Source organism: Barbus barbus (assembly GCF_936440315.1).
Source record: "Barbus barbus genome assembly, chromosome: 40".
Taxonomy (NCBI): Eukaryota; Metazoa; Chordata; class Actinopteri; order Cypriniformes; family Cyprinidae; genus Barbus; species Barbus barbus.
Window position 1 is genome coordinate 21,521,108 of NC_136718.1, and position 27,156 is coordinate 21,548,263.

The window sequence follows — 27,156 nt, forward strand, 5'->3', positions numbered from 1 at the left end:
ATAATTGTAACCAAGTGCAATTGCATTATAATAGATTGCAGATTCCTTGTAATGTCTGAAATTGGTTGTTTGTCTTGTGTTTTATAGTTTCTAAATGTGTAACTATAAATAAATAGTATTATAATGTATAATGCGGTAACTATGGTTACAATTATACACCAGTGCATTATGAGGTGCATTATAAGGCATAATTAATGCATTAAAAATCATGTAAAGTGTAACCAAATTATCATGTACATGAATGCAATGCAACTTTGTGTAAAAGCATCCAAATATGAATTGTTACTGCTTTAAAAGCTATATAGACATGTTAAAAATTCAATATAATATTGTCATTTTAGACAATTCAATCAAACATTTACCAAAAATGAAGGGAAGAAAGACTACTGCAGATCTTTCCAATCCATGTTATCTTAATGGTGAAAGCATATTTTGCTTATCATCTTGATTTACATTCTTGTCTGCTCTTTATCCTATCGATTTTCAGCCACTGATCAAGTGCTGAAACGCAAACGTGTTTATAAATTCCACAATGGCAAAGCTGTGTTTCAGAGCCATTTTCCATCATGAATGAAGAATGCCAAGCTCATTCTCACAGGAAGTGTGGAATGTGATAGGGCTGTATTCACTGAATGCATCTGTCACTACATAAAGGCCATCAGACACAATGTGGCCCTTAAACCAAAACACAAATCTCATTCTTGTCCTCTCTGATTCAAGCGTAGCCATTTCCATTCAGTTAGATGGCATTTACAGAATCCTAAATAAAATTGATTGTCCTCACGGGTTTGTAGCAACTGAATTAATTATTTTATCAATTATTTTATGATAAGAAAATATTGGATTGAAATATGCCAATATGGAGGGCAAAGTATATTTCAAAAATATGCATACATATTTTGAAATATATTTGAAAAAATTAAAATTGAATTTTCAACACATTAAGGATTATTTAGGGGTTGAGCTTTGAAATAGAAATAGTAATAGTGATGACTGCCTTGGAAAGCGCCATTGATCATACAAAATAAAAGCAGAAAAAAATTTGTTATGATAAAATGTGACCCTGGACTACAAAAACAAGTTGCACAGGCATATTTGTAGAAATAGCCAAAAATACATTGTATGGGTCAAAATTATACATTTTTATCGATCTTTTATGCCAAAAATCATTAGGATATGAAGTAAAGATCATGTTCCATGAAGATATTTAGTAAATTTCTTATCGTAAAAATATAAAAACTTAATTTTTGGTTATTAATACGCATTGCTAAGAACTTCACTTGGACAACTTTAAAGGCAGATTTTATCTATATTTTGATTTTTTTGCACCCTCAGATTCCAGATTTTCAAATAGTTGTATCTCGGCCAAATATTGTCCGATCCTAACTAACCATACACCAATGGAAAGCTTATTTATTCAGATGTATAAATCTCAATTAAAAAAAAATTGACACTTATGACTGGTTTTGTGGTCCAGGGTCACAAATATAATTTGGCTGGAGAAATGTTACTTGTATTCCATAATATCTGTTATAACAGGGGTTATGCGCCACCTAGTGTCAAATAGACCATCAATGATGGAAGATGTTGACCACATACAGCCAACCGTTTTGTTTTTTTTGTGGAGGTTTTAGACACAAATTTAGATTCTGATTCTACACAAGAGGAAGAAAAACAGAAAAGCAACAATGCGATCAGCTAAACCGACTGATGTGTATTGATCACACAGTACGCTTTCACTCTCAATCAATGCACTGTACGACCACCCTTCAGCTCGAGGGTGACTCATTTCAACACAACCACCTTGAAAAGTTTCTAGACAATACAGTTCATTGAGTGGAACATGTAATGCATAATTTCCACATGCTAAAATGTCTGCATGTCCCCCTCAAAACACCGGGGGAGGTTGCACTTTCTGGATTTCCTGTTCTGTCTTTTCATACTACTGAGTAAAACCACAGTGCTCAGAATAAGTTTCCACCACTGACAGAACAACAGCTAGCTAGCTTTCATAAGACTTGATACGAAAATAATGTGCATTTTACATTAACTCAAGGTCGACAGGATTCAAGGACGCTTCTTCAAGTACTGTAAGTAACGTTACATCAAACCTATTTAAATTATTTTGTGTGTGTGTGTGTGTATGCTTCTATTTTACAATTCTGCATAAATTAATAAATTTCTGAAATTATAAATCATTCGATTCGATTTTTATTTTATTGTTATTTTATTGGTGGTAACTGAATTTGTATTGAACCTGGCTGCTGGAACAGTCATACACTAAACCTGTTTGCATTATAAACACCTTGTGCAAGATTCTTCACGTTCGCATGATTTACCTGATAAATGTCACTAATATTTTCTTTTCACAGCAGAAACTCGCTGACTTTCACCTCTATCCTGATGGGGAACTGAAAAGCACAGTACTAACCAAAACAATGAACAATGCATTTAGAACAATTCTAGTAAGTCATCTTGGCAGTTGATGTGAGCAAATCTCTAAAATCTTTAAAAACCTATTTTCCCAAGGACCACAACATCATGGAAAACAGATTCCAAATCGATTTCCAGCGCTATCTCTTCACACCCGTCTACAGTCTGGTCTTGTTTTTCGGATTGATTGGAAATCTCGGAGCTTTGTATTACTTCATCTTTAAAATCAAACAGAAATCTCCTTCAAACATATACATCATTAACCTGGCGGTGGCCGACACTCTTTTCTTATTCGCCTTGCCATTTCGTATCCATTACCACATCAATGACAGCAACTGGATATTTGGCGATGCCATGTGTCGCATCACCGGCACGATCTTCTTCGCCAACATCTACATCAGCATCAGCTTCATGACCTGCATCTGCGTGGACCGTTACATCGCCACCCTCCATCCTCACACCTACTTGAAGCTTCGCAACACGAATCTCACTGCGCTGGTGAGCACTGCCGTGTGGCTGGTTTCTGGGTCGGCTATGTTGGCGTTCATGTTAACATGTCCATTATCAAGCAAAGAGAACATGTGTTTTGAGCGCTTCAATAAAAAAGAATGGAGCGACTTGGCGCCCTACAGCATAAGTAGTCTAATTTTTGGATCCCTTCTGCCCTCTGCGGTCATCCTGGTTTGTTACCCCATCGTGGCCCGTCGCATCGCCCGGATCAGAAACTCCACCGCCCGTGGGGCACGGCGGATCATCTACGCCATCCTAACCATCACACTTCTGTGTTTCCTTCCTTATCATATCGTGCATCTTGTGTACCTCTTGACACGCTTGGAAGAGAACGACAACAAAGAGAATACCGGGATTTTCATCGTCCGTAGGCTGACCATGGCTCTGGTCAGTCTAAACAGCATCTTGGACCCTATTTTGTACTACTTTGCCACGGGTCACTACAAGTGGAGGCTCAGAAGGCTGAGGCTGAAGAAGAAAACGGGTGTTTATTCCATTTCGAATGGGTTGAAAGCTTAGCTCCAACTGAAGTATTTCAGTTAAAAAGCAAAAAAGAGAGGCAAGACAGCACATAAAACTAATCTGTAAAGCCAAAAAACTGCAATACAGAAATATGGACTCCAATGTGGCTTGAGGAGTCAGGATTTTTCTCATATAATTGTACTAATACAGTGCAAAATCAAATGAGACTAGACTGATATATTGGCCAATATTTGGCTCTTTTGAAATGATCTTGGCAGTTTGGCTGATTCCCAATTGAGTCGGTTCTGAATTTTATCATTTCAGTGGTTCATGCAATTTTTTTTTTTTTTTTTTATTGTGTCTCATTTCATATTGTTGAATTATTACATGTATTAGTAGATGTAAATGTCAGTATCATCACTGCATTTTGTTTCAAATTCTGAATTTTTGAACTTTGTTTAACTTTTATCTACAGCTAAGAAATAAATATATTTTCACAAATTACTCTCGGTCAATTTCACTAAAAAAGTCTTTATTGTAATTTTATTTTTTAACCAACGACAAACATTAAATGTCATAAAGTGATACCACAATCACGATGGCAGACCTTTCTTCAACAGCGTAGACAAGAAACTGCCCAATTCTTCATCCTGAGGGACACAATGAGAAACAAGTTAAAATAGTACATCTCAAAACCTAAAATGTAATATATACACACTTCAAAAGTCTCTTATGATCATCAAGGTTGCATTTATTTCAGCAAAAATTCAGTAAAACCAGTCATACTGAAAAATATTATTACACCTTAAAATAACAGATTTCTATTTTAATATAATTTATAATATTAATTAATAAAATGTCATTTATTTCTCTGATGCAAAGATGAATTTTCAGCAGCCACCACTATAGTCTTCAGTATCACATGATCGTCAGAAATCATACTAATATGTTGATTTGCTACTCAAGAAAAAGTTTTTATTCTTATTTTTTTCAGGATTCTTTGAAGAATAGAAAGTTTAAAGGAACGGCATTAATTTGAAATAGAAATCTTTTGTAACATTATAAATGTTTTTACTGTCATTTTTGATCAATCCATTGCATCGTTGCTGAATAAAATTAAACAAATTAAAAAAAGGGTCTAAATAAGTACAAGCTCTGAAACCACTGAGCATCTTGCGTTCAGAGGCGTTTCTATAAGATGGAATATTAAACCACACGAGAAGGTGACACCACAAATTCATTTTCTCTCATGTATTTTTTGCCGTTTCAACGGCAATCCATTTGTACCAGCCTGCAATAAACTGAAGAATGTGATTTTATGGTAATATGTTTGTTTTGCCAGGCAGTTGGCAATACCAGGGTTTGTTTGGAAACATAAGTGCAAAAATGTTCCCTTGTGGGCTGTGAGGTGCTGTAAATTCCACTAGACCTGATCATGAGCCAAAAACAAAAAAACAAGTGCAATTTTCCACATACACAAACCCAAAATAGAAATGAAAAGTAAAGTATTTCAGCTTTTTGAAAACAGTTGACACGATATAATCCTAATTAAATTATGAAGGTAGATCAGTGGAGATTTAGTTCATTACATGTTTGTTCACCTGATAGCTCCAGGAGAGCAGAATGACTTTGAGGTTGGGCTCCTCGGCGGAGGACGTCACTTTAAAAACGATGGATTCCACGATGACGGTGCCGTCTGGGACATGCTGGATGCTATAACTTTTCAATACACTGTAAGAGAGAACGAAAAACAGACTTGACCTATCATGAAACCTTTACGAAAGCATGAACCATATATAGAACCTCATACCCCATATCTGCCCATATGGACTGGCATTTACACTGTGGCTGGAGAGGTAAAAGTGTTGTTTACTGAGGGGCGAACATTTGGGTGAAATGACTCACCTGCATGTGAAGTAACAGAAAAAAAAACTGAAAAGCCAAATGCCTTTTTAGTTACTGAACAGTTTATTGAGTGGACAGCTTTTTTAGATTTGAACTAAATAAAATATTAGAATTTATTTCAATTTGTTACATAAAATAAGATTAAGAGATTAACGTCGTAATATTTTGAGAATGAAGTCAAAATGATGAGAATAAAGTCGAAATTACAAGAATAAAGTTGAAATATTTTGAGAATAATGTCGAAATTAAAGTCGAAATGTTTCGAGAATAAATTTATTTAAATTTGTTACATATGACGGCATTTTAGTGCCATGTTAAAAAATAAAAATATAAGATTAAGAGATCAGCGTCGTAATATTTTGAGAATAAAGTCGAAATTATGAGAATTAAACTGTAGCAATTAAGGTTATATTATTTTGAGACTATAGCCTATATTGCGTATGCAAATGGTCTGGATTGGGAGCACCGAGAAAAGTTGTCATTATTTCCAAAATATTTCAACTTTATTCTCGCATTGCTATGACTTTATTCTCGTAATTTCGACTTTATTCTCATAATATTTCAACTTTATCCTCGTAATCTTAGATTTTTTTAACATGGCACTAAAACACTGTCGTAGTTACACCAAAACTTTGTCGTGAATATTTAATTACACTTTGTCATATGAACAACCAGCCTGTAAATAGACTGATGCAAGTCTCCAAAAACCTAAAATGGTTGAAAGTTTGATTTGAATCTAATTTTCCTGAATAAATGACTCATGTTCGGAGGGAATCCAGTCGTTGTGAAACCAGTGATGGCTCTGAACGATTTACTGACCAAGTGATTTGGATTCAATCTACAAGTTTGACACTGCTTTGTGAATCTCTTTGACTTATTAAAAAAGGTTGTTCACATGTTCATAGTTTGCTTCATTCTCTGACAACAAAAAATCTGATGGATGGATGCTTGCAAAGTGGCATTTTTTACTTTTACTTTGATAGGAAGTGAAGTGGGAGAGAGAGAGTGGGGGTGGGATTGGGAAAGGTCTATGAGCCGGGACTCGAACTCGGGACGCCCGTGGCATAGCGGTTTTATATGCTGATAGCCTTGCTGCCCACAAGACTACCAGCAAGGACTCGACTAACTTAAAAAAAAAAAAGTCCACCCCCCCCAATTTAAATAAAGCTGTGCTTTGCTGTGGTATTTTGTGCCCCGTTTCCATTACTCTCTTCTTTCATTTTCACATCACACAAATGACTGATCAACAATATTTTCCAAAGTAAAATCTGCTGAAGATATCTCACCTAACCCCTAAGTGTTAAATCAGGGTGCAACACATCCCACGCCACTGCAGACTTGGAAAAACATGACCTTCAAGCTTGAATTAATCTGAAGATTAGAAAATTTCTCCTTAAGTAATATACATACCAGCGTTGTTTTTTGCATTATTTATATAATCTATTACAGTTTTTATAAATATTTAGAATGAGCTTTTATTTATGCATTTTTAGTTTAATTTTTAGTAACTGTGTTTTGCTTTTGTCATTTTTATTCTTTTAAAAATAATAATTATTACTATTTAGGTTTAATTTATTCTTATTTCATTTGCAGTTTTAGATTAAGTTATCATTTGATTTATTTCTAGTAAGTATTCTGGTGTTACAACCCTAAATATTTTAACATTTTTTCTAATATCATATCTGCTCTAATATTTCATTTTATTTCTGCTTTATTTCAATTAACAAAATGTTTTTAATAGTTTTAGTTAGCCCTGTTACATGCAGGTGAGAAGGGCATGCTTAACTGCATTAATTTAGCAATAGAAAAGTGTGTGTGGTATAGTTTGCTCTTGAGGTGTGTGTAGATGCGGCCGAGTGTGTCAGTGTCGCGGAGCTGCACACGGCATGTGAAGCACAGCTGATGTTCACTGAGACCCAGTTCTTTAAGGGCCTATTCTGGAGAAACCAGCCGCAGACTCTACACAGACACACATATTCATAAAACAACGTCTGAAACCTTATATTAGTCAAATAAATGATGACCCTAAAGAGCAGGGGCGTAGCCATCATTTCACAAGTGGGGGGGACGGAATGTCTAGTGTTATACCTGTTTTTTGTTGTTGTTTTTTTTCAGTTAACCCTTGTCTAATTGACAGGTTTTATTTTTAATCATACCTTTTTGCTTAATATGCTTTATGATTATATATGATTATAAAATAGAAGGAAAGAAAGATAGAAAAAAGAAAAAGAAAGAAAGAAATACAACAGCTTGTCACTGGGACAGTACCCTTAAAAGCACATCTTTGTACCTTATTTACCCCAAAAAGTTTCATAGTTGTACATTACGGTACATATTGGTACTCTAATGTACTAATATGCACCTTTTTGAGTATAAGTTACAAAGATGTCCTCATAAGGGTACTGTTGTTTACATATTTCAGATTGTATTTTGTGAGTGTTGTATGTAGAGTACATGGCACACAGTAATGGATACTTGCACATTCACATACTTCTTTATTCTGTTCTGTTATATTATACATTAGTCTGATTAGTCTATGTTAAAGGAAATATCTTATCATAGACAATGCTGTAAATAATCTTTACCTCTGAAGCCTCACTGAAACTTTCTGCCTCATTCACTCTCATCTCTGAATTCAGTTCTGCCTCTGTCTACAACAAATCATGATCATGGACTTTAGGAAGAGACAGCAGCAGCCCTACACAGCAGCACCCCACACAAGTACCTCGGTGTAAACATCTCTGAGAACCTGACTTGGACTACACACATCCAAACACAGGTTAAGAAAGCCAGGCAAAGACTGTACCATCTGCGACAGCTGAGGAAATTCAGGGTCTCACCAGCAATCCTGAAAACTTTCTATTCAGGGACCATAGAAAGTGTATTGACTCTTTTCTCAGTGCATCTCAGTGTGGTATGGAAACAGCTCCAATCAGGACTCAAAGCACTACAGAGAGTTGTGCGCTTAGCTGAGCGCATCTCAGGGTCTGCTCTCCCCTCTCTGCAGGACATCTACCTCAAACTCTGCAAAAATAGAGCTGTTAAAATTATCAAGGACTCAAATCACCCTGGTAACCGTCTATTCACTTTGCTTCCATCTGGTAAGTGCTTCCGTAGCCTGATGGCAAAAACTGAGAGACTTAGGAGGAGCTTCTTCCCCCAGGCCATCAGGCTCCTAAACTCTCTGTCATAACATCACTTGACTCCATGTAAATATCACTGTATCAATAGCTATTCATAATTTTTTCTACCTCATATGCTGCCATTTAAATACCCTGTACAACTTTTTTTGCACATTCCTGTTATATTACCATTTATGTCAACAACATACTGACCTGCACATTTATATTTATATTTTTTTATCTTTTATTTTTTTCTACTTTTCTCTTTCTTAATATTTGTCTATATAATTGCACTGTCCTTGGAGCGGACCTGACCTACATTTCACTGCTGGTTATACTCTGTATAATTGTGTATGTGACGAATAAAAATCGAAAAAAAATTGATCTTGAATCTTGAGAGGACATGTTGTAGGATGGCTGGAGAGGAGAAGTTTGGATACTTTTGCCTCGGTGAGGGGACAGAAGGAGAAGATGGGAGTTAGAGCAGTGGATGTGGTTGATTGGAGGTCCTGTGTGTGTGGAGTTGAGAACTGGTTACTGATTGTTATAGCTTTGTCTGTGAAGAAAGTGGCAAAGTCGTCAGCTGTTATTGAAGTGGTGGGAGGTGGAGGAGGGGGACAGAGGAGAGAATGAAATGTTCTGAAGAGATTACGCATGTCTGGAGCACTGTTGATCTTGTTGTGGAAATGTGAGGATTTGGCAGTGTGGACTTCAGTAGAGAGAGATGAAAGCAAAAACTGATACCTACTCAGGTCCGACGGATCGTTTGATTTGCGCCATTTTCTCTCTGCCATTCTGAGTTTGGTCCGATGCTCACGAAGAACATCGGATAACCAGGGTTTAGAAGGGGCGGCCCGTGCTGGCCTGGAGGAGAGAGGACAGATGTCGTCTATATTATATAAGGGGTCCAGAAAGCTGTGAATAAACAAACTAAAAGAGGAAAAGCAGAATCTACAAATCCCACATAACCAAATGACAAAAAGTCATGATGGCATTTCTATGGTTTTTTACCATAGGTCCAGGGTTATCAGCATATGAGCGATCAAAGGCTTTGATGTGCTTGAACTCGAACATGTTTCTTTGTACGAAGGTCTTGCGGATCTTCTGATTGGTCCAGGTGATGAAGAGCTTGTAGTAGTGATTGGCTTTCTCTGTGAGCCCGGTGGAGAAGTAAATGGGGGATTTCAGATTCATTCTTTCCCTGGTAAAATGAACAATTCACACAATTCTGTTCCAACACAGAGTTTATGAGAGTTGTAACAGAATTTGCTATAATTAACATATTCGAATAAATAAATAAAAAGCAGCAATCCTAGGCCAGCAAACAACTGTACAAGCTCACCAAAGTGTTTCCAACAGAATACAGAGTTCTTGTGCTCTTCCCAGAGCAAACACTGGAATCAAGACCTAAAACAGAGACACCAGGATGAACAAAACAAACACACATCTGAAAACATATTATTGAAATTACATTGAAAAAGGATAGTTATGGCTTTAAAATCTGTCTGGATGAGCTGACACATACCAAATGAATTCTACATATATTAATGCACCTTAATTACCTTCCCTCCTCTTTCCACAGTTTCATGAACCTTCTTGAGGAAATCTCTTTCCCTGCAGCGTTTGGAGTCTCGGATCGTGGTGGCGTATGTGGACTCTGATATCAGAATATCTGGCCGGCATTTGTCAATCCAAGCAGCTCTGAGTAAATACAGTCAGAGAATTTAAACCTGACTCAATTTAACCTGAATTAGTCTAACTGAAAGGTACAACCTGGAACGTACATAAAATAATGACAAAAGAAGAGATTTTACTCACTCTAAATGTCTGTCTGGTGTCATGTTGTAATCACCCTATACAAATAGATTCAAATAGAATTTGCAAATGATGCCAACAGCTGGAACATCATAAAATCGGAGTATGTAATAAGCAATGTGACACTCACTGTGTAGACGACTAACTCTAAGTCGACTTTGATTTGAAACATGGCGGTTCCCAGAACATGACCTGCATAGTACGCTTTGATCTGAAGCTCCTCATCTACGTAAAAAAAAAAAAAAAAAGTCAGACAAAAATAAAAAAATAAAAAATAAAAATGCTTAACGTTATAGTTTAAACATTTTCAGTAGGGAAAATTTACTACCACAACATCAATCAGAATATTTAAAAACATTCTACATTTAAAAAAAAAAAAAAAAAAGGATTATATTTCAAATATTATTATATTTAAAATGTAATTATTTTATTACAATAAGGATATAAAGAAATAAGATCTCAAAAAAGATTTCATGTTTAATACTAAAAGTTTTCTACATGCATAGCTGAATAATAATAATTATTATTATAAAACAATAAAAATAAAAATCCATTAATAGTAGATTTAAAGAAAGAAGAAATAAAATGTATTATTTATAACATTAATTAATAAATTAATTTGATGCTAACATAATGTTTTAGTTTAAAATTTTCAATGAGGAAAATTTACAATAACTAAATGTTTAATAAATTAATGATAACATTTCTTTTTTTAATGAATTTACTTTTTTTATTGACAACAATAAATTAAATGTTATCAATAAAATATTTAAACATTTAAATTATTGCAAATTAAAATAAAATTCACAGACAACTAACTTTACCTGAACTGTTTGGTGGAGGTTGAGTGGCACAACTTTCTTCATGCGGTCTTTGATCATCTGTGAAGTGAAGAAGTTGGTCTCTCCCTTTTTGTCTACTGTGATCTTTCTGAAGTCCTCCAGCAGGATGGGGCAGATGGCTTTGGTGGGGTGGGTCATGTAGATGGGCCCGTCGTAACCCACCATCTCGCTCATGTAGGGAAGAGCACCGCAGTGATCCAGGTGGAAATGACTGAGGAGGAAAGAAATCACAGTGGAGAACAGGAAAACACACAACAGTCACATAACATAAAAACTAACCTTATAATAACAGCATTTATAAGAAAATAAGAAAAAGTAACTAAAACTAAAAGTTACAACTCTATAAATACTATATACACTTGATGGGTGCATGTCAGTCAGCTTGCACACCAGCCAGGGATTTAAACGAAATGTAAAGACTTTAAAAGTGTTCAAATAGTAGATCATTCAGAAACAGGTTAGCACAACAAGCTAAACACAAGAGAGTAGAATATCAATACAGCTATCGATGTGGGCGTGACTTAGTGGCCCATTCGTTGTATATCGTTTCTAAAAAATAATTTTCTTATTTAAATTTTTTACTGTGTATGGGTAATAAATTATTTTATTATTATTATTATTCAGGAGTAAATTACTATCAGATACACTAGTGAAACTAAAACAGCCATGTCACGTGGTAACTGTTACTTTTCACAGCGCTGCTCAGCTTGGACCAATCACGCTCGTTTGTGATTTCTGACGAGTATTTTTAAAAATCGTTTTCATTCAGATTCAGAGCCGTATTTAAATTCCATTGTCAGACACAAGTATGTAGAGTATATATATATATATTTAAAAGATTATGCTTATCGTTGCATAATTTCTCTAATAAAGAAAGCGAAGTTGGACGTCCAATGTAACGTCGGTGCGTGACTGCGTCATCTTTAATCCCATTGGTTAAAATTTACTAAACAACTATAGAGGGCCAAGACTTCTTGTCACGTGACATAAAAACACTATTTGATTGGTCTAATGTTGCCTACGTTTCTTAAAGAACGCAGGAAAATCCCGGAACAGATGATTAAGAGCAAAGCATTTACAGCGATATGATCCCAAAGAGCACATAAGATACTTTTATTGAAAACTAATATATAGGATTTATTTTGTCGTAAGAATTTGTCCACAAATTTTATTTCCTGGTAGTTTAATTAGAAAGAACAGACATGGCAGATGCATTCAGTCTTCAAAGGGTTTTGGAAACATTCAGATCAAGTCTGAGTGAGAATAAGGAAGTTTACATTAAATATTATATAGCAGGATGGCAAGAACTGGTCTCGTGAGTACATGTTTTATATTATGGTCTTGGGATATTTAAAGAAGTGATGCCACAACTCGTGAAATATTAAAAATATTATATTTTAATTATTTAGACATGTAAATTTATATTGTTAATTTAAAAGCTGTATCTTGTAATTCCAAAAACCTGTAAAATCCATTTGAATATAAAGGCTACGAGCAATTACTTACTTACTTTACTTTTGTCATTTAGCAGACGCTTTTGTCCAAAGCGACTTACAAATAAGAAAAAGTAATAAAAAAAAAATAATAATAATCAAAATGCCTCTTTTTTCCTACCAGCTTCATGAATAGTTTAGGGAACGTGTTTTCCTTCATCTCCAAGGATGTGGTCAGCAAAATCCAGATCCTAGAGAACTGCCTTTCAGGAGAAAACGGGTCCTATTATATCACCATCCAGTCCATGGTGAAGTATGAGCTGGAAAATGACCTGGTGGACCTCACCAAAAGAGGACGCCACCCAGAATCCGGCTGCCGCACTCTTCTGAGGCTCCATCGGGCTCTGCGCTGGTTGGAGCTGTTCCTGGAGAGACTGCGAACCAGCACCGAGGACGGCAAGACCTCCGTCATGTGTTCTGACGCCTATAACGAGTCTCTGGCTCAGCACCACCCCTGGCTCATCCGGAAAGCTGTCGGCGTGGCCTTCTGTACCCTTCCGGGGCGTGACACATTCTTTGATGTGATGAATGCGGGTGATAACACTCAGGTGGTTGCTCTGTTGGGAGAGTCTTTGCCTCTCATTGCTGAAGTCTACCAAATCACAGAAGACTTGTACGTGAAGAACAACCTCCTGGAGTTACCGTAGTGGGGGACTGATATATATTTTACTCATTACACAAATTATTACATAGTCCTTGCGACACATACTCACTTATTTACTACAAACATCGACTTATTTGACTGTCTGTCTGTTTTAAATCTAAAGGGGCATGAAATATGCATATTTAATGCACATTTTAAGCAGGGTTTTGCTCATTTAAGCTATCAACTACACAATATATGCTGGGTTTACTTCAATGTATTTGAGCTTAGGGAACAATATAAAGCCATTTAAAGGCAAAGGATGTGTGTGGTATATATGTAAATTACAATTAAATTTGAAGTACTGTATATTTGAATATATAGGTCATTTTTTCCCTTGAGTGTTAACTATTTTATTGGAAATTCTTTTACTTGAATTCATGTCGAATGTGTGTCATACATATGCAGCTTTGCTGAAACTACAAAGGGGGAAATTTTGTTGTGAATGTATGAATATTATGTAATGCAATAATTCAATATAATGTTCTGAGAAATGTGTGTTCGTTACGGTTATTCTCATATCTGAAATGAAAAGAACACGAACAATAATTTTCAAGCTTTGCCTTAGGATGATGACGTACTACTTTTAATATTTACAATGTCATTTACAGTTTGACAAACAGCATACTTCTGAGCAAGCAATACAACACTATTTAGTTATAATCAGTGTATTTTTTTTGGTTATTATTTACTAGTACTACATGCTTCATCTAAAGTTACTTTTTGGCCTTAAATTGCTTTAAGGCAATTACTAATTTATATTAATTTTATTACTAATCTCATATTAGTAAATGGTCCACATAAATTCATGAGTAAAGATATAAAATAACATTAAATATGACCGTGATTTTATATATATATATATATATATATATATATATATATATATATATATATATATATATAAAAACTGAAAACAAATTAATAAAATTATATGGTTATATTGTACTTTTTACTACAAATAATAATAAAAAAATATGGTTATCATAACTAAACCATGGTAACCACAAACTGACCATGTTTACTACACTTTTACTGTAATAAAACCATGGTTAATTTTCGGAAGAAATTCTTCATTTCTGTATTTTTGTAAGCACTGCTTAGTAGTTTGACCCACATTTCATAGTCATTTACGTTTTTTAACATTTCATAATACTACATAAATATATATCAAAATATTTATGACAGACATTGGGGTGCGTTTATATGACGCTCATTACATCCACTTCCGCTTCAGAAGGGTTGCCACGGAGACGCCAGTGCGTCGGGCAGTGAAAATGCCTGCTTACTTTATCTCTTCAATAACGACTGAAAGAAGCAAAATAACTTAAAAGGTACGACACATTTGACATTTTTCTGTATGACGATTGTTTATTGAATATTTATCAACTTTAACCTATAAATAGAACCGTAAATTTGAAGTGATTTGTAATGCATAAGCTTATTTACTTAAGACTGACTGATGCGTGCAAGTCTAATGTAAGTTAACTAATAATGATACTAAAGACATCTATCTATCTATCTATCTATCTATCTATCTATCTATCTATCTATCTATCTATCTATCTATCTATCTATCTATCTATCTATCTATCTATCTATCTATCTATCTGCCTACCTACCTACCTACCTACCTACCTACCTACCTACCTAAACAAATTTCAATGTCTTCTGCTGGAAGGATGCATGTGAGCAGGCCCAAGTCGTCTAAGGGACGCAGCAGACCCATGATGGCTCCCACTTCCAGTGTGGATCCACCTTCCCAGTCCTCGTCTCTTTCACCCCAACCTCCAGCCACCAAAGCAAACGACAGGTTAAACCAGGGCCTTCGATCCCAAGCCATTCTGAGACGCTGCAGTCAACCTAATACAGATATACTGACTGAAATATTCGACAGACCCCCCGATGGACACGTCTCTCTCAACAAATACAGGGTTCTCCCTTCCATAGAGAAGAAAACGGGTACTGACCGGACATTTGGGCAAGGTGACAGCAGCCATAGGATATGTCAACACACTTCACGTGTCCACACAAAGGTCAGACCGGATGTGACGTCTGGAAGTCAGACGGGTCTAACTCCTCCAGAGGAACCAGGCCTGCTGCTCGCTATTAGAACTCCATGCGGTCAGAGGTTCAAGTGCCATTTCCGGCCAGCAGACCAGCTCCAGGCGGTGCTATCAGCTGCAGAGGCTGAATTCGGGGAGAGGTTTGACAATTGTATGATTGAGACTATGGATGTGCCAAGAAGGACTTTTACAAACCTTACAATGACCTTGGCTCAGTGTGGCATCCTGAACAAATCGGTTTTATGCATTTCCCAAGATGACAGCAACATGGATTTAACTTGAAACACTAATGTAGTTAAACTTTTGGGCACTCAATATTACACAAAGACAAAGGTTATTTAGATTGTGTCCGATTAACATTTCAAATTATGATTAAAATTCCTCATGATTAAATACATGATTGAACATTAGATTATGCTGATTGTAAAATGTTTATTTGTCCCATATATATATATATATATATATATATATATATATTCTGTTAAAAAGTTTTAAATATAAATTTGCTGAAAATGGACTCAACCTCAAGCCATCTGGGATGTTTTTCATCAGAACAGATTTGGAGATATGTAGCCTTCCATCACTTACATCCTCTGCAGTGAATGGGTGCCGTCAGAATGATATTCCAAACAGCTGAGAAAAAATATCCCAATAATTCAGCAATCAACACATTGCCTCTAAATATTGCTTGATATGTGCTTATTTCTCTCCTGATTGATATGAGACAACTTTTTTTTACTGAAGAATGGAATATTAGAGAGGACTCATATTTTAGCTGGAAGCAACAGTTTTAAGTTAAAATGTCTCGATGCATTTGCTTCTTACACAGTTTTTCATTTCACACAATGTTAATTGGTGGACTGGACTGGAGTGGTGTGGATTACTTGTGAATTATTATTGTTTTTATCAGCTGTTTGGACTCTCATTCTGACGGCACCCATTCACTGCAGAGGACCCATTCGTGAGAAAGTGATATAATGTTAAATTTTTCTACATCTATTCTGAGAAGGAGACTAATTCGTCTACATCTCGGATGGCCTGAGGGTGAGACAGTTTTCAGCAAAAAAAAAAAAAAAACTACTAAGGTAAACCTAATCTTGCTTGATAAAACAAATTAAGATCACTAAAAAAAGAAATGTGTCAAGAACCAGTTTGGGTCAAAAACAATGATAGATCAAATATATGATATATTACAGATAAAAAGGTTTTACAGTTTGCTTAAAGAAAGTGACCATTAAGTGTGTTTAGGACCATTAAGACGTTTTTGCTTTGACATTTTTTTTATAATTAGACGGTTTTCTTTCTAATTTTGATTTCCACAAATTAAAAGAATAAAAAAAGTTTTCTTTCCCCTTTATGCAACTTTTTTTTTTTTTTGTCTTTTGATTCAAGATTGCATGTCAGAAGCATATTAAAATGTCTACAACCTACTGTATAACAAAAGTGTTGTCTTTTGCACCAAAAAAAGCAACAGTGAAAAAAGTATAAATCCATGCTAAGAGTTGTTGCATTTAATTCTTGCAAAGAAGTAAAAATGATTGATATCACCACATAGAAATGAGCCAACTGGTAGTTTTATTATTATAAGAATATGTAGGAAATAACCATAAAACCCTAAATGCAGCAAATGTACAAAAAAAGAAAGTAATTCTCATTATAAAATGTCTTATTCTAAAGTGCTCATGTCTTGAGAAATGTTAGTGTTTTGAGTTGGTCTTAAGAGACTGTGTCATTTGTGCACCTTATTCTAATTTTGTACCAATCTGTAGGCAAGTATACCATATTTATCAGAGACTTTTATCTTCTCAGATACTGTGATGGAATAAATACTGAAGTCTGTTATGATTCTATTCACACGTAAAACCAAAAAGTAGTCTACTTACTTCACAGTGCAGCCCTATGCAAGATATGCTTCATTAGTCAAACAGATAACAGAGACTATGCCTATGTAAAACTGACTCCTGTAAACAAGATTAAATGTAGGAATTAGTACTGCAATTCACTTCAAAATCAAAACACACTCAATTCAAAACATCCTGTAACAGCTATAAGCTTAGAATCAAAACTATTTGGCATTAAGCTTGAGTTAAAGCATATTCTCCTAAATCGATCATTTATGTAAACATTTGCTTTGTAATGCAGATTATTCAAGCATCAAATCTAACAGGTAACAGCAGAACTGATTTTTATGAAAATAATATAGAGTGCATTTCGCTCTTCATCACTTCAGTTGGCGATTTTTTCAATTTCATCGAGATCATCTGTGTCCAGCCTCCCAATTTTCTTATCTGTTGGATAAAACAAATTAGTAAATTAATACATTTAAATTAACTTTATTTGAATTGTCTTTTTATTTAATTTCATAATTTTTGTCATTTATATACATGAATATTCCTTAAAATAATTATTAAAAATATTCTATAATTTATATATTTATATTAGTGCTGTCAATCGATTAAAAAATTGAATCGCGTTAATCACAGTCCTGGACTGTGATTAATCACCATTAATCGCAAATTTAAAATACTAGGATTTACCTGTAAATGTGTTGAAATAAAGGAATGCATAACAAATATAACCTTTCACATCTCCGCCAGGTATGAGACATAATCCTTATTATTCTTTTGTTTTAATTCAGCCATCATCAGCCTTTATACTGACAACAAAACGTTTACCAAGACACATCGCTTCAATCCCAGTACACATTTACCCAACTATTATCAAAAGTATTTCTAAATAAATACAACAAAACATTTTCTTGCGACCTTACATGAAGTATTTGGACAAAATGCATTATGAAGAAGAATTGGACCTGTTCTGCAGGTGCCTTAGAGCTAACATTAGCATCATGCTACATAAGACAAATTCTGAGATTAATAGTGCACTTTTACTCAGAACTCACTTTAAACCACCATCGAGTGTTTGTAATAACTTCCTTTTGCGATCACATGTGCACACATACACATTGGGCGGCCGCGGTACATTATAAAAGTAGGCCAAAAACTGCAACCCACGGCTCTGTCATTTTGCAGGCAACACTGGTTTGCTGTACCCTTATATCACATATGAGTATATATATCTCTTGTGCACTGTCGCTCTCTCTCTCTCTCTCTCTCTCTCTCTCTCTCTCTCTCTCCGAGTTCGCTTCACTTTTGTCGAGCCCGGTGCCTTATAACCACACAATCCCTGCGTCCCAATGTGCATACTATACACCCTACCTGCCCTAAATAGTATTAAAAATGACTAATATCACATAGAATTTAGGTTGGATAGTGTGCACATTGGGGTGCAGGCAATGATTTCCTTCCGCGCTGCGATGACGGCAAAAAGTTGGGGTCAAACGTTATCAAACGATTAATTTGCGTTAAAAAAATATTAACGCGTTTAATCACATGCGTTAATGCGTTATTTATACATATATATACATACATATATACATATACATATATATATATATATATATATATATACACACACAAATTTATAGGGAGAGAGTGATTAATTATTTTAGTAATTTATATACATTAATATTCAAGATTAAAAATTAATATTCTACAATAATTAATCTAATTCTAAAATTAAAAAAAAATAATATATTTTTTCATACAGACTACCAGTGGACTCAAATATAAGCATAATATAATGGACTGTAATTATCAAAAACTGAAAACAATAAACAAATGAATAATTGAAAAACTGAATAATTAATTCATTTGATATATTTTCTACATTTTTCATTGATAATTGATTATTTTTATAATTCATAAAAAACAAATCTAATAAATACTGGTTGAATTATTACTTTAAGAGATAAACTAATGGAAACACTTACTAAAATGCCTCTCATATGTCTTGAGAATCTCCGACTGTCCACCATGTTGACAGCAAGTCCTCTCTTACCAAAACGCCCAGTTCTGCCGATCCGGTGGAGGTACGTTTCATTGTCTGGATTGCCATCTTTGTCCAGAGGAAGGTCAAAGTTGATCACCACTGACACTTGTTCAACATCAACACCTGTGGGTGGATAGATTGATTATTGAAGATTGCAGAATTTACACACAGATGAGAAAGGAACAAATACTTCAACTTAAAATAGAAACTCTATATTCTCTCAAGGCTGAAAAAGACAGCTTTGCATCTTATTAGATGTACATTAGATGTAATCACGTACTTGCCTCTTGCACAGACATTAGTAGTGATGAGAACTTTCTCCTTGCCGTCTCTGAAACGTTCAATAACTGCAGCTCTCTGCTCGACTACCATTTCTCCACTGACCAGCGCCACCTGGTGGCCCTCTTTAGACAGCTGGCCGGCCAACCAGTTGACTGTTTTCCGAGTCTGAGAAAAGATGACAACATGAAGGAAACACAAACTTATAAATATCAACCAGAGGCAAACAGACTCACATGACAGAAGATCATAGCTTGTGCGATAGATGTTACAGAGTGCATTGAATTTGTCCTCCTTGCTGTTGCAGAGCACGTAGTACTGCTTGATAGTGTCCAAGGTCTCCTCTTCTAGCTTAAGCTTGATGATGTTGGGATCTGGCACGACCCGATCCGCAAACTTCCACACAGAGTCCTCAAAGGTGGCAGAGAAAAGTAACCTCTGACAGACTTTGGGCAGCATTCTGTCAGAGATGGGAAATAGAAACCATTTATATTTGATCTCATGCTAAACCAAGTTGCATTTTAAAATATAAAGTTACATCTAAAGTTACTTTTTGAAAATAAAGTACAATTTTAAAATAAATGTCAATCTCAAGGACAATGATATACATACACACACACACACACACACATACACACATATATATATATATATATATATATATATATATATATATATATATATATATATATTTATTTTATTTTTTAAATAATTACTTATATATCCACAAGGTAGGTCCACAAAATTAAATAGGTGTTTTCAAATCACAGTATGTATGAAATGTTTTTAATAATAATAAATTATGTATAAAATCCAGATACAAAAATGTTCATTATAGATCAAAATCATAATAGATCATATAATCAGCAGCCTGTCTTTGTGTATTTGCTTGCAGGCCAGGTTTACCTCTGAATGCGGATGCTCTGGTCCTGGTGTCCCTGTGTGGCGATCATCACATCGGCCTCTTCCAGAACAAACACTTTGATCTTTTTGGGGTCGATGAGCTTCTGCTTAATGCAGTTCAGAACCATCCCAGGTGTGCCGATGACGATCTGCTCCTTGATCTTAACCCCACGCTCCACTGGCAGAGGGCACAGCAGCCATCACAAATTTAAATCTGCTTTACACCTCGCAAGATTCTGAGGCTTCATTTAACCACTTACTTTTATGTCCTCCAACAGCATATGCCAGTTTGACTTCTGGATAAAACTTGCCCATCTGCTCGATGACTTTACCCGTCTGCAGAGCGAGCTCATATGTGGGAGAAATGCACAAACACTGCAGGACAGACACAGATTAGACACCAAAGTATTAACAACATTTACATTATAGTTCACACTGAAATGAAAACTCGCCCTTGTAACTTTAATGATTAAATTTAGAAAGACTAGAAAGGAGTAGAAAGAGTATATGGCAGAAAAAAAGTTTTTTGTTGTTTTTTTTACAAAAATTATGAACTATGGAAGCCACATAAAAAAAGAAGTAAATGAAACTAATTCCGCCTTTTTTTGCAGTTCAGAATTGTGATATATAAACTCAGAATTCTGACTTTTGTTTTTCTCTAAATTCTGAGTTTACATCTCATAATTCCGCCACAGAATAAAAAAGGTAACTGTTTTTCCTCACAATTCTGAGAAACAAAGATTCTGAGATATGAACTCAATTCTGAGAAAAAAAGCCAGAATTGTGAGATATTTGAATTGTGAAAAAACGAATAGATATTAAACTAACAGATATGGCTATACTTTCCCTAGTTGATTAATCACAGTACATTAAGGCAGTTCTTTACTGCTTCAATTCTGAAATGTTATGTTTAAATATGCAAAAGTTTCATAATCTAATGAACCTAAAATCTGACCAAAATTGACCAATGTCTGAAAAAACAAAGGTTTTACCTGCAGCGTCTTGCCTCAAGTCAGAATGAAAGGGAACATTAGAATGAATCTCAGTTTTCAAACTCACCTGATGCCATTTTAAGCCTGGGTCCACATGACTGAGCATGGCCAGCACGAAGGCAGCTGTTTTACCAGTGCCAGAATGAGATTGAACGATCAGGTTCTGAGGTCTGGGAGTGAAGGAAACACATACAGTCAGGGAAACATATGAGTGTATTAAAACTCAATTCATGCGTATACCCAGAGATTTCACATAAACTTTTTGATGGTCCAATATTGTTCATTAAATATTCAATCTGTGTGCAAAAAATAAATAAATAAAATAATAATAATTCCAGTTGCATATATCAAGGGGTTTGAGCCTCTATAGGGCTATAGTGCAATTCACTTTTTGCTCCAAACCCTCAATATGACCTCTTTATTCAATTAAAATAAAATTTACAAAATGTGGACTTACGGTTCGGCGAGCATCATGGGAAGGGCTTTTTCTTGGATTTTAGAAGGTCTGTTGAAGCCCATTTCATAGATGCCTTTGAGCAACTGCGGTTTCCTGAGTTACACAAATTAAAACGAATAAAATTGGCATATGTAAGCTGTTTGAGAGGTGTCGAAGCTTCCATATATAGTGCATGGTCTTTTTCGTATTTATTTTTCCCAAATATTGAACAGATAGTTAGCAGTCATTGTTCTGAATGCTAGCGATATAAAATACTGTTCAAAAGTTTTGGGTCAACACAAGATACAAGCAAAACTGTAATATTGCAAATTATTACTACAATTTAAAATAAAGGTTTTCTAATGTATTAATTAGTGCTGTCAAACCATTAATCATGATTAATCGCATTCAAAATAAGTTTTTGTTTACATAATGTGTGTGCTGTGTATATTTATTATGTGTATTTATGTGTAATATACTGTATATATATATATATATATATATATATATATATATATATATATATATATATATGCATGTTATATTTGTATATAAAATATATTTACATATAATATTAATTATATAAATATAAATGTGTGCATATACATAACATGTAAATATTTTCAAAATACTATGTGTGTGTGTATTTATATATACATACATAATTATACACAGTGCTCACACATACATTACATAAGCAAAAACTTTTATTTTGGATGCGTTTAATCATTTGATAGCACTAGTAGAGATGCACCGATTGCAATTTTCTTGGCCGATTCAGATTTCCGATTTTTTTTGGAAGTGTGACCTGCCGATACCGATTTTTGCCGATTCAGATTTTCTTTCTAAGAACTATAATTGACAGCATATACAAACAAAAATCTATGCAAATTTCAATTTACATAATAAAATAAATGATTAAACATTACAATCAAAAGTTACAGATCTTCTCTCACTTAAACAACTCTCAAAATAAAGTGTTCTTTGACTGGAAAGAGGAAGAAATGGCTAACATAAAATTAGTTGCTGTATGTAACAAAACAGATGTAATTCCCCACTACGGTAATTTTTCCCCCCCTAACCTTATTAAATGTCATCTTTCACATCAAATTCTTACTTTGTTTCAATTAATTCAGTTAGCATAATATGAAACTGTAGAGTTGTTACTAGTCAAATAAAAATTACTATTAACAAACTCCATCTTTCCACTGCTGAGGAAACTGAAGCTGCATCTGAAGCGGCATTAGATGCATTTACACTGCAAAATTTCAAAAGCATAAATAATTTTATAAGATTAATGTTTTTTTTTTTTTTTAAACAAATAAATGTTGAAATAAATGCAACGATACTTTTAAATGACTAAACCACCAATAGGTGGCGGCAAGTGTCTGTTTTAATGAGCGAGTCATTTATTAATTAATTCAACCGATTCATTCAGAAACGAGGCAAGTGACTGTCCTTATGAATGGGCCACTGAATCATTGACTCACTCGATTCATTCAAAAACGTGGATTCATTCAGTAACGAGACGCACAACAGTTCTGCTGTGGCTTTGATCGGAGCTATTTTCGTCAGCGAAATTGAGCAAAAACAGTCAATATTTTGTCTAAGTCACTTAATTTTAACTTCTTGTTTATTTAAATACTATTGTATAAAATCAGGGTCACGTTGCAATCGTGTTGATGATAATACAAATGATGCGTTAGGACTTGCGTTTACTGACCTAATAAACTCTTTTGGAGTCAAGCAAAACGTCACCGGGCCCACTCATCGTTTTAATCATACGCTAGATTTAGCGTTTAATCATACGCTTACGGATATAGATATCGTACCTCAAAGTGATGATGTTACTGATCATCTCCTTGTATCGTGCATGCTGCGTATGACTGATATTAATTATATGGCTCCGCGTTATAGTCCGGGCAGAACTATTGTTCCAGCCACCAAAGACAGATTCACAAATAACCTGCCTGATTTATCTCAACTGCTCTGTGTACCCATAAATACACATGAACTAGACGAAATGACTAGCAACATGGTCATGGTCTCTAATACATTAGAAGCTGTTGCCCCCCTCAAATTGAAAAAGGTTAGAACAGGTTAAAACAGTATGTCCAGCTATAGACAGGCTCTAAAAGCTGCCAGGGCAGAGCATATCCGCAAAATCATAGATAATAACCAAAACAATCCAAGGTTTTTATTTAGCACAGTGGCTAGATTAACAAATAAACACACGCCACCCGATCTAAATATTCCCTCACAGTTTAATAGTAATGACTTTATGAATTTATTTACTGATAAAATAGATAACATCAGAAATACAATATCAAATGTATATTCTATTGCGTCTAGTATTTCAGCTTCATTCATCGCACCCAAAGAAAAACTGCAGTGCTTTACAACTATAGGACAGGAAGAGCTAAATAAACTTATCAGTGCATCTAAACCAACAACATGTTTATTAGATCCTGTACCCACTAAACTACTGAAAGAGTTGTTACATGTAGCAGAAGAACCGCTTCTCAATATTATTAACTCATCGTTATCCTTAGGTCACGTCCCAAAACCATTCAAGCTGGCGGTTATTAAGCCTCTTATTAAGAAACCACAACTAGATCTGTCCTCTGCTATTTTCAATATACATGTTGCCCCTTGGTAATATTATTAGAAAATACGGGATTAGTTTTCATTGTTATGCTGATGATACTCAACTATATATCTCAACAAGACCAGATGAAACTTCTCAACTATCTAAGCTAATAGACTGTGTAAAAAATTTAAAAGATTGGATGACCAATAATTTCCTCCTATTAAATTCAGATAAGACAGAGATCTTACTTATTGGACCAAAAAACAGTACACAGAATCTCTTGGATTACAATTTGCAACTAGACGGATGTACTGTTACGTCCTCTAAAGTCAAAAATCTGGGTGTTACATTAGACAGCACCCTTTGAAAATCATATTTCCCATGTTACAAAAATGATATTCTTCCATCTTAGAAACATTGCCAAGCTTCGAAACATGCTACCTGTTTCTGATGCAGAAAAGCTAGTTCATGCATTCATGACCTCTAGACTGGACTATTGTAATGCACTGCTAGGTGGTTGTCCTGCATCTTCAATAAACAAGCTACAGATAGTCCAAAATGCAGCGGCTAGAGTTCTTACCAGGTCAAGAAAATATGATCATATTACCCCAATTTTACAGTCTCTGCACTGGCTACCTATTAAGTTCTGTATCATTTACAAAATATTATTACTTGCCTATAAGGCCCTAAATGGTTTAGCTCCTGCGTACCTAACTTGTCTTCTACCACGCTACAATCCAACCCGCTCCCTAAGGTCGCAAAACTCTGGACTTTTGGTAGTGCCTAGGATAGCAAAGTCCACTAAAGGAGGTAGAGCTTTTTCACATTTGGCTCCCAAACTCTGGAATAGCCTTCCTGATAACGTTCGGTGTTCAGATACACTTTCTCTGTTTAAATCTAGATTAAAGACACATCTCTTTAGCCAAGCATTCACATAATGCATTTTATAATCTTGTACTGCAGTTATACCTGATCAAATGTACATTATTATTATTCTTTAGCTTGGGTTGAACAAATAATTTTTGCTTAGATGGAACAGCAGCTACGCTAATTATGTCTCTATTTGTTTCTCTGTTTCTCTGTAACTATTACAGAAACTTCAGTCTGGATCCAACCCTTAAATGATCTGAGAAAAAATAATGCCAACCCCTCAGAGGATGCCAATGCTCAGACAACATACAGAATTACCAAATTTTGCCATAAGTTAAATATATTAAGGTTCTGCAATATATAAATATATTGTGGAAACTTACTTTCCTGTAGAGCTGCTTTGCAACGATTTGTATCGTAAAAAGCGCTATACAAATAAACTTGAACTTGTGTTGATATTAATATTCGGGGAAACATAATGTTGCTTATCTAAATCATATATTGAAAATATATTTTTTTTCTTCTACCACAGTATGCATCTATACATTTCTGTGAGTTATTTTGTGTGTGCTGTCTCTCTCACACGTTCACTCAGGCTGTGCAAGCCTCATCTGGCACGACATAAATACATTATCAGTCGCTGTTTACACTGAATGCCATTAAAATTAGAATCATTCCCATGCTAAACGACGTGTTTACACGCGACTGTGAGTGTGCATGTGGCTGTGACCTCAAGGATCGGTGCGGGGTCGGCGAGACGTGAGACTGACCGGCCGGTCACCGATCCCGGCCGGTCATGCGAAAAACCAGCAGATTCTGATCACTGGCCGGTCAATCGGTGCATCTCTAAGCACTAGTATTAATATATTCCTGTGATGCAAAGATGGATTTCCAGCATCATTACTCCAGTCATCAGTCACATGATCCTTCAAAAATCATTATAATATTTAAAAATTAAAAAAAGATTTACTAAATTTAAAAAAAACATTATATTTTGCTGAAATCTAATAATTTGCAGCTCAACAAACATTTATTATTATTATTATCAATGTTGAAAATAGTTTCATATTTTTTGTGAAAAAATTACCTCAAACCTCTGAATGGTTGTGTAAATTCACAGATTTTTTCCCTCAGATATCACTGTTTTAAAGCACTCACAGTCTCAGCTCTTCGAAGGTCTTGACTGAATAAAGTGGCGAGTTTGGGTCCCTCTGAAGAACCTCCACTTGGTTTGTGTTGTTGACCACATTGCTTCTGATCAGCTTGTTTAGGAGAGACTGTGTTATTCTGTCCTCTAAATAGTAGATTAGGAAAGAAACAGGCCACTATGATGGTCTTTTACAATTAATCTATTAAGCTTAGGTGTCATTTGAATAAGTAAGTACTTTAGAATCAGAATCACTCACAAAAATCTGTTACACTAAACACAAAAAAACTGCATTAAGCAAATAAGTTGACTATGTTTTGGTTCTATGTTGACTGTAAATTCAGACTGCAGTTTAAAAATGAACCTTTTTCCTCTTCGTCAGATTTGTTGCCATTATCTATGATACAGGAGAGAAAAAACAGATGATACATCAGAAAATGCTAAGAAATATTTTTTAAAAATTATTGTTAACTGGTATGTTTTGTAAAAACTATTATTTTAACTATTTGTACACACACACACAAACGGTCATCATTTATTCACTCTCATGTAATTTCAAACGTGTATGACTTTGTTCATTAGATTAACAAAAAAAGGGATATTATGAGAAAAGGACTGGTTGTTTCTTCCATCAAGAACCAGATAATGGCAAGGTTATTATCGTGACTTTGGCTATTATTAATTCATCACTGTCATTAGGATATGTCCCCAAAACCTTAAAATTGGCTGTTATTAAGCCTCTCATTAAAAAAACACA

At 34.9% G+C, this 27,156-nt stretch overlaps 4 protein-coding genes and 1 pseudogene across 6 annotated transcripts; 3 read left to right on the forward strand and 2 right to left on the reverse strand.

The window, feature by feature from the left end:
* The first annotated feature begins 1,966 nt into the window (after positions 1-1,966).
* Positions 1,967-3,898, forward strand: LOC306859886 (P2Y purinoceptor 4-like). 2 transcript variants are annotated; one of them, XM_079401281.1, is made up of 2 exons: positions 1,967-2,090; positions 2,373-3,898. In XM_079401281.1, exon 2 carries the CDS (start codon positions 2,542-2,544, stop codon positions 3,460-3,462), a length of 921 nt encoding a protein of 306 aa, XP_079257407.1. In that variant the 5' UTR covers positions 1,967-2,090; positions 2,373-2,541; the 3' UTR covers positions 3,463-3,898. The 2 variants fall into 2 exon arrangements, with proteins under 2 accessions (XP_079257407.1, XP_079257408.1); XM_079401282.1 differs by having other exon boundaries at positions 2,376-3,898.
* A 100-nt stretch (positions 3,899-3,998) lies between these two features.
* Positions 3,999-11,344, reverse strand: LOC306860022 (integrator complex subunit 11-like; the record flags this gene model as incomplete). The annotated part of the gene is made up of 9 exons (XM_079401541.1): positions 3,999-4,055; positions 5,007-5,136; positions 9,177-9,296; positions 9,397-9,633; positions 9,775-9,839; positions 9,995-10,133; positions 10,251-10,285; positions 10,378-10,476; positions 11,072-11,344. Coding segments are annotated over 9 exons (1,155 nt in total), but the record flags the coding sequence as incomplete, so codon positions are not given.
* Positions 11,345-12,127: 783 nt separating this feature from the next.
* Positions 12,128-13,886, forward strand: LOC306859887 (ceramide-1-phosphate transfer protein). The gene is made up of 2 exons (XM_079401283.1): positions 12,128-12,404; positions 12,707-13,886. Exons 1-2 carry the CDS (start codon positions 12,292-12,294, stop codon positions 13,227-13,229), a joined length of 636 nt encoding a protein of 211 aa, XP_079257409.1. The 5' UTR covers positions 12,128-12,291; the 3' UTR covers positions 13,230-13,886.
* A 591-nt stretch (positions 13,887-14,477) lies between these two features.
* On the forward strand, positions 14,478-15,700 carry LOC306859503 (UBX domain-containing protein 10-like). Its single transcript, XM_079400547.1, has 2 exons — positions 14,478-14,559; positions 14,907-15,700. The coding sequence occupies exon 2, from the start codon at positions 14,908-14,910 to the stop codon at positions 15,571-15,573; it is 666 nt and encodes a 221-aa protein (XP_079256673.1). The 5' UTR covers positions 14,478-14,559; position 14,907; the 3' UTR covers positions 15,574-15,700.
* A 1,817-nt stretch (positions 15,701-17,517) lies between these two features.
* LOC306860092 (ATP-dependent RNA helicase DDX19A-like) lies at positions 17,518-26,794 on the reverse strand (annotated as a pseudogene). Its single transcript has 9 exons — positions 26,764-26,794; positions 26,411-26,546; positions 21,814-21,906; positions 21,424-21,526; positions 20,625-20,739; positions 20,368-20,542; positions 19,467-19,921; positions 19,124-19,305; positions 17,518-17,579 (listed from the first exon to the last, which is right to left on the reverse strand). The product of its transcript is annotated as an ATP-dependent RNA helicase DDX19A-like (transcript).
* Positions 26,795-27,156: the final 362 nt, after the last annotated feature.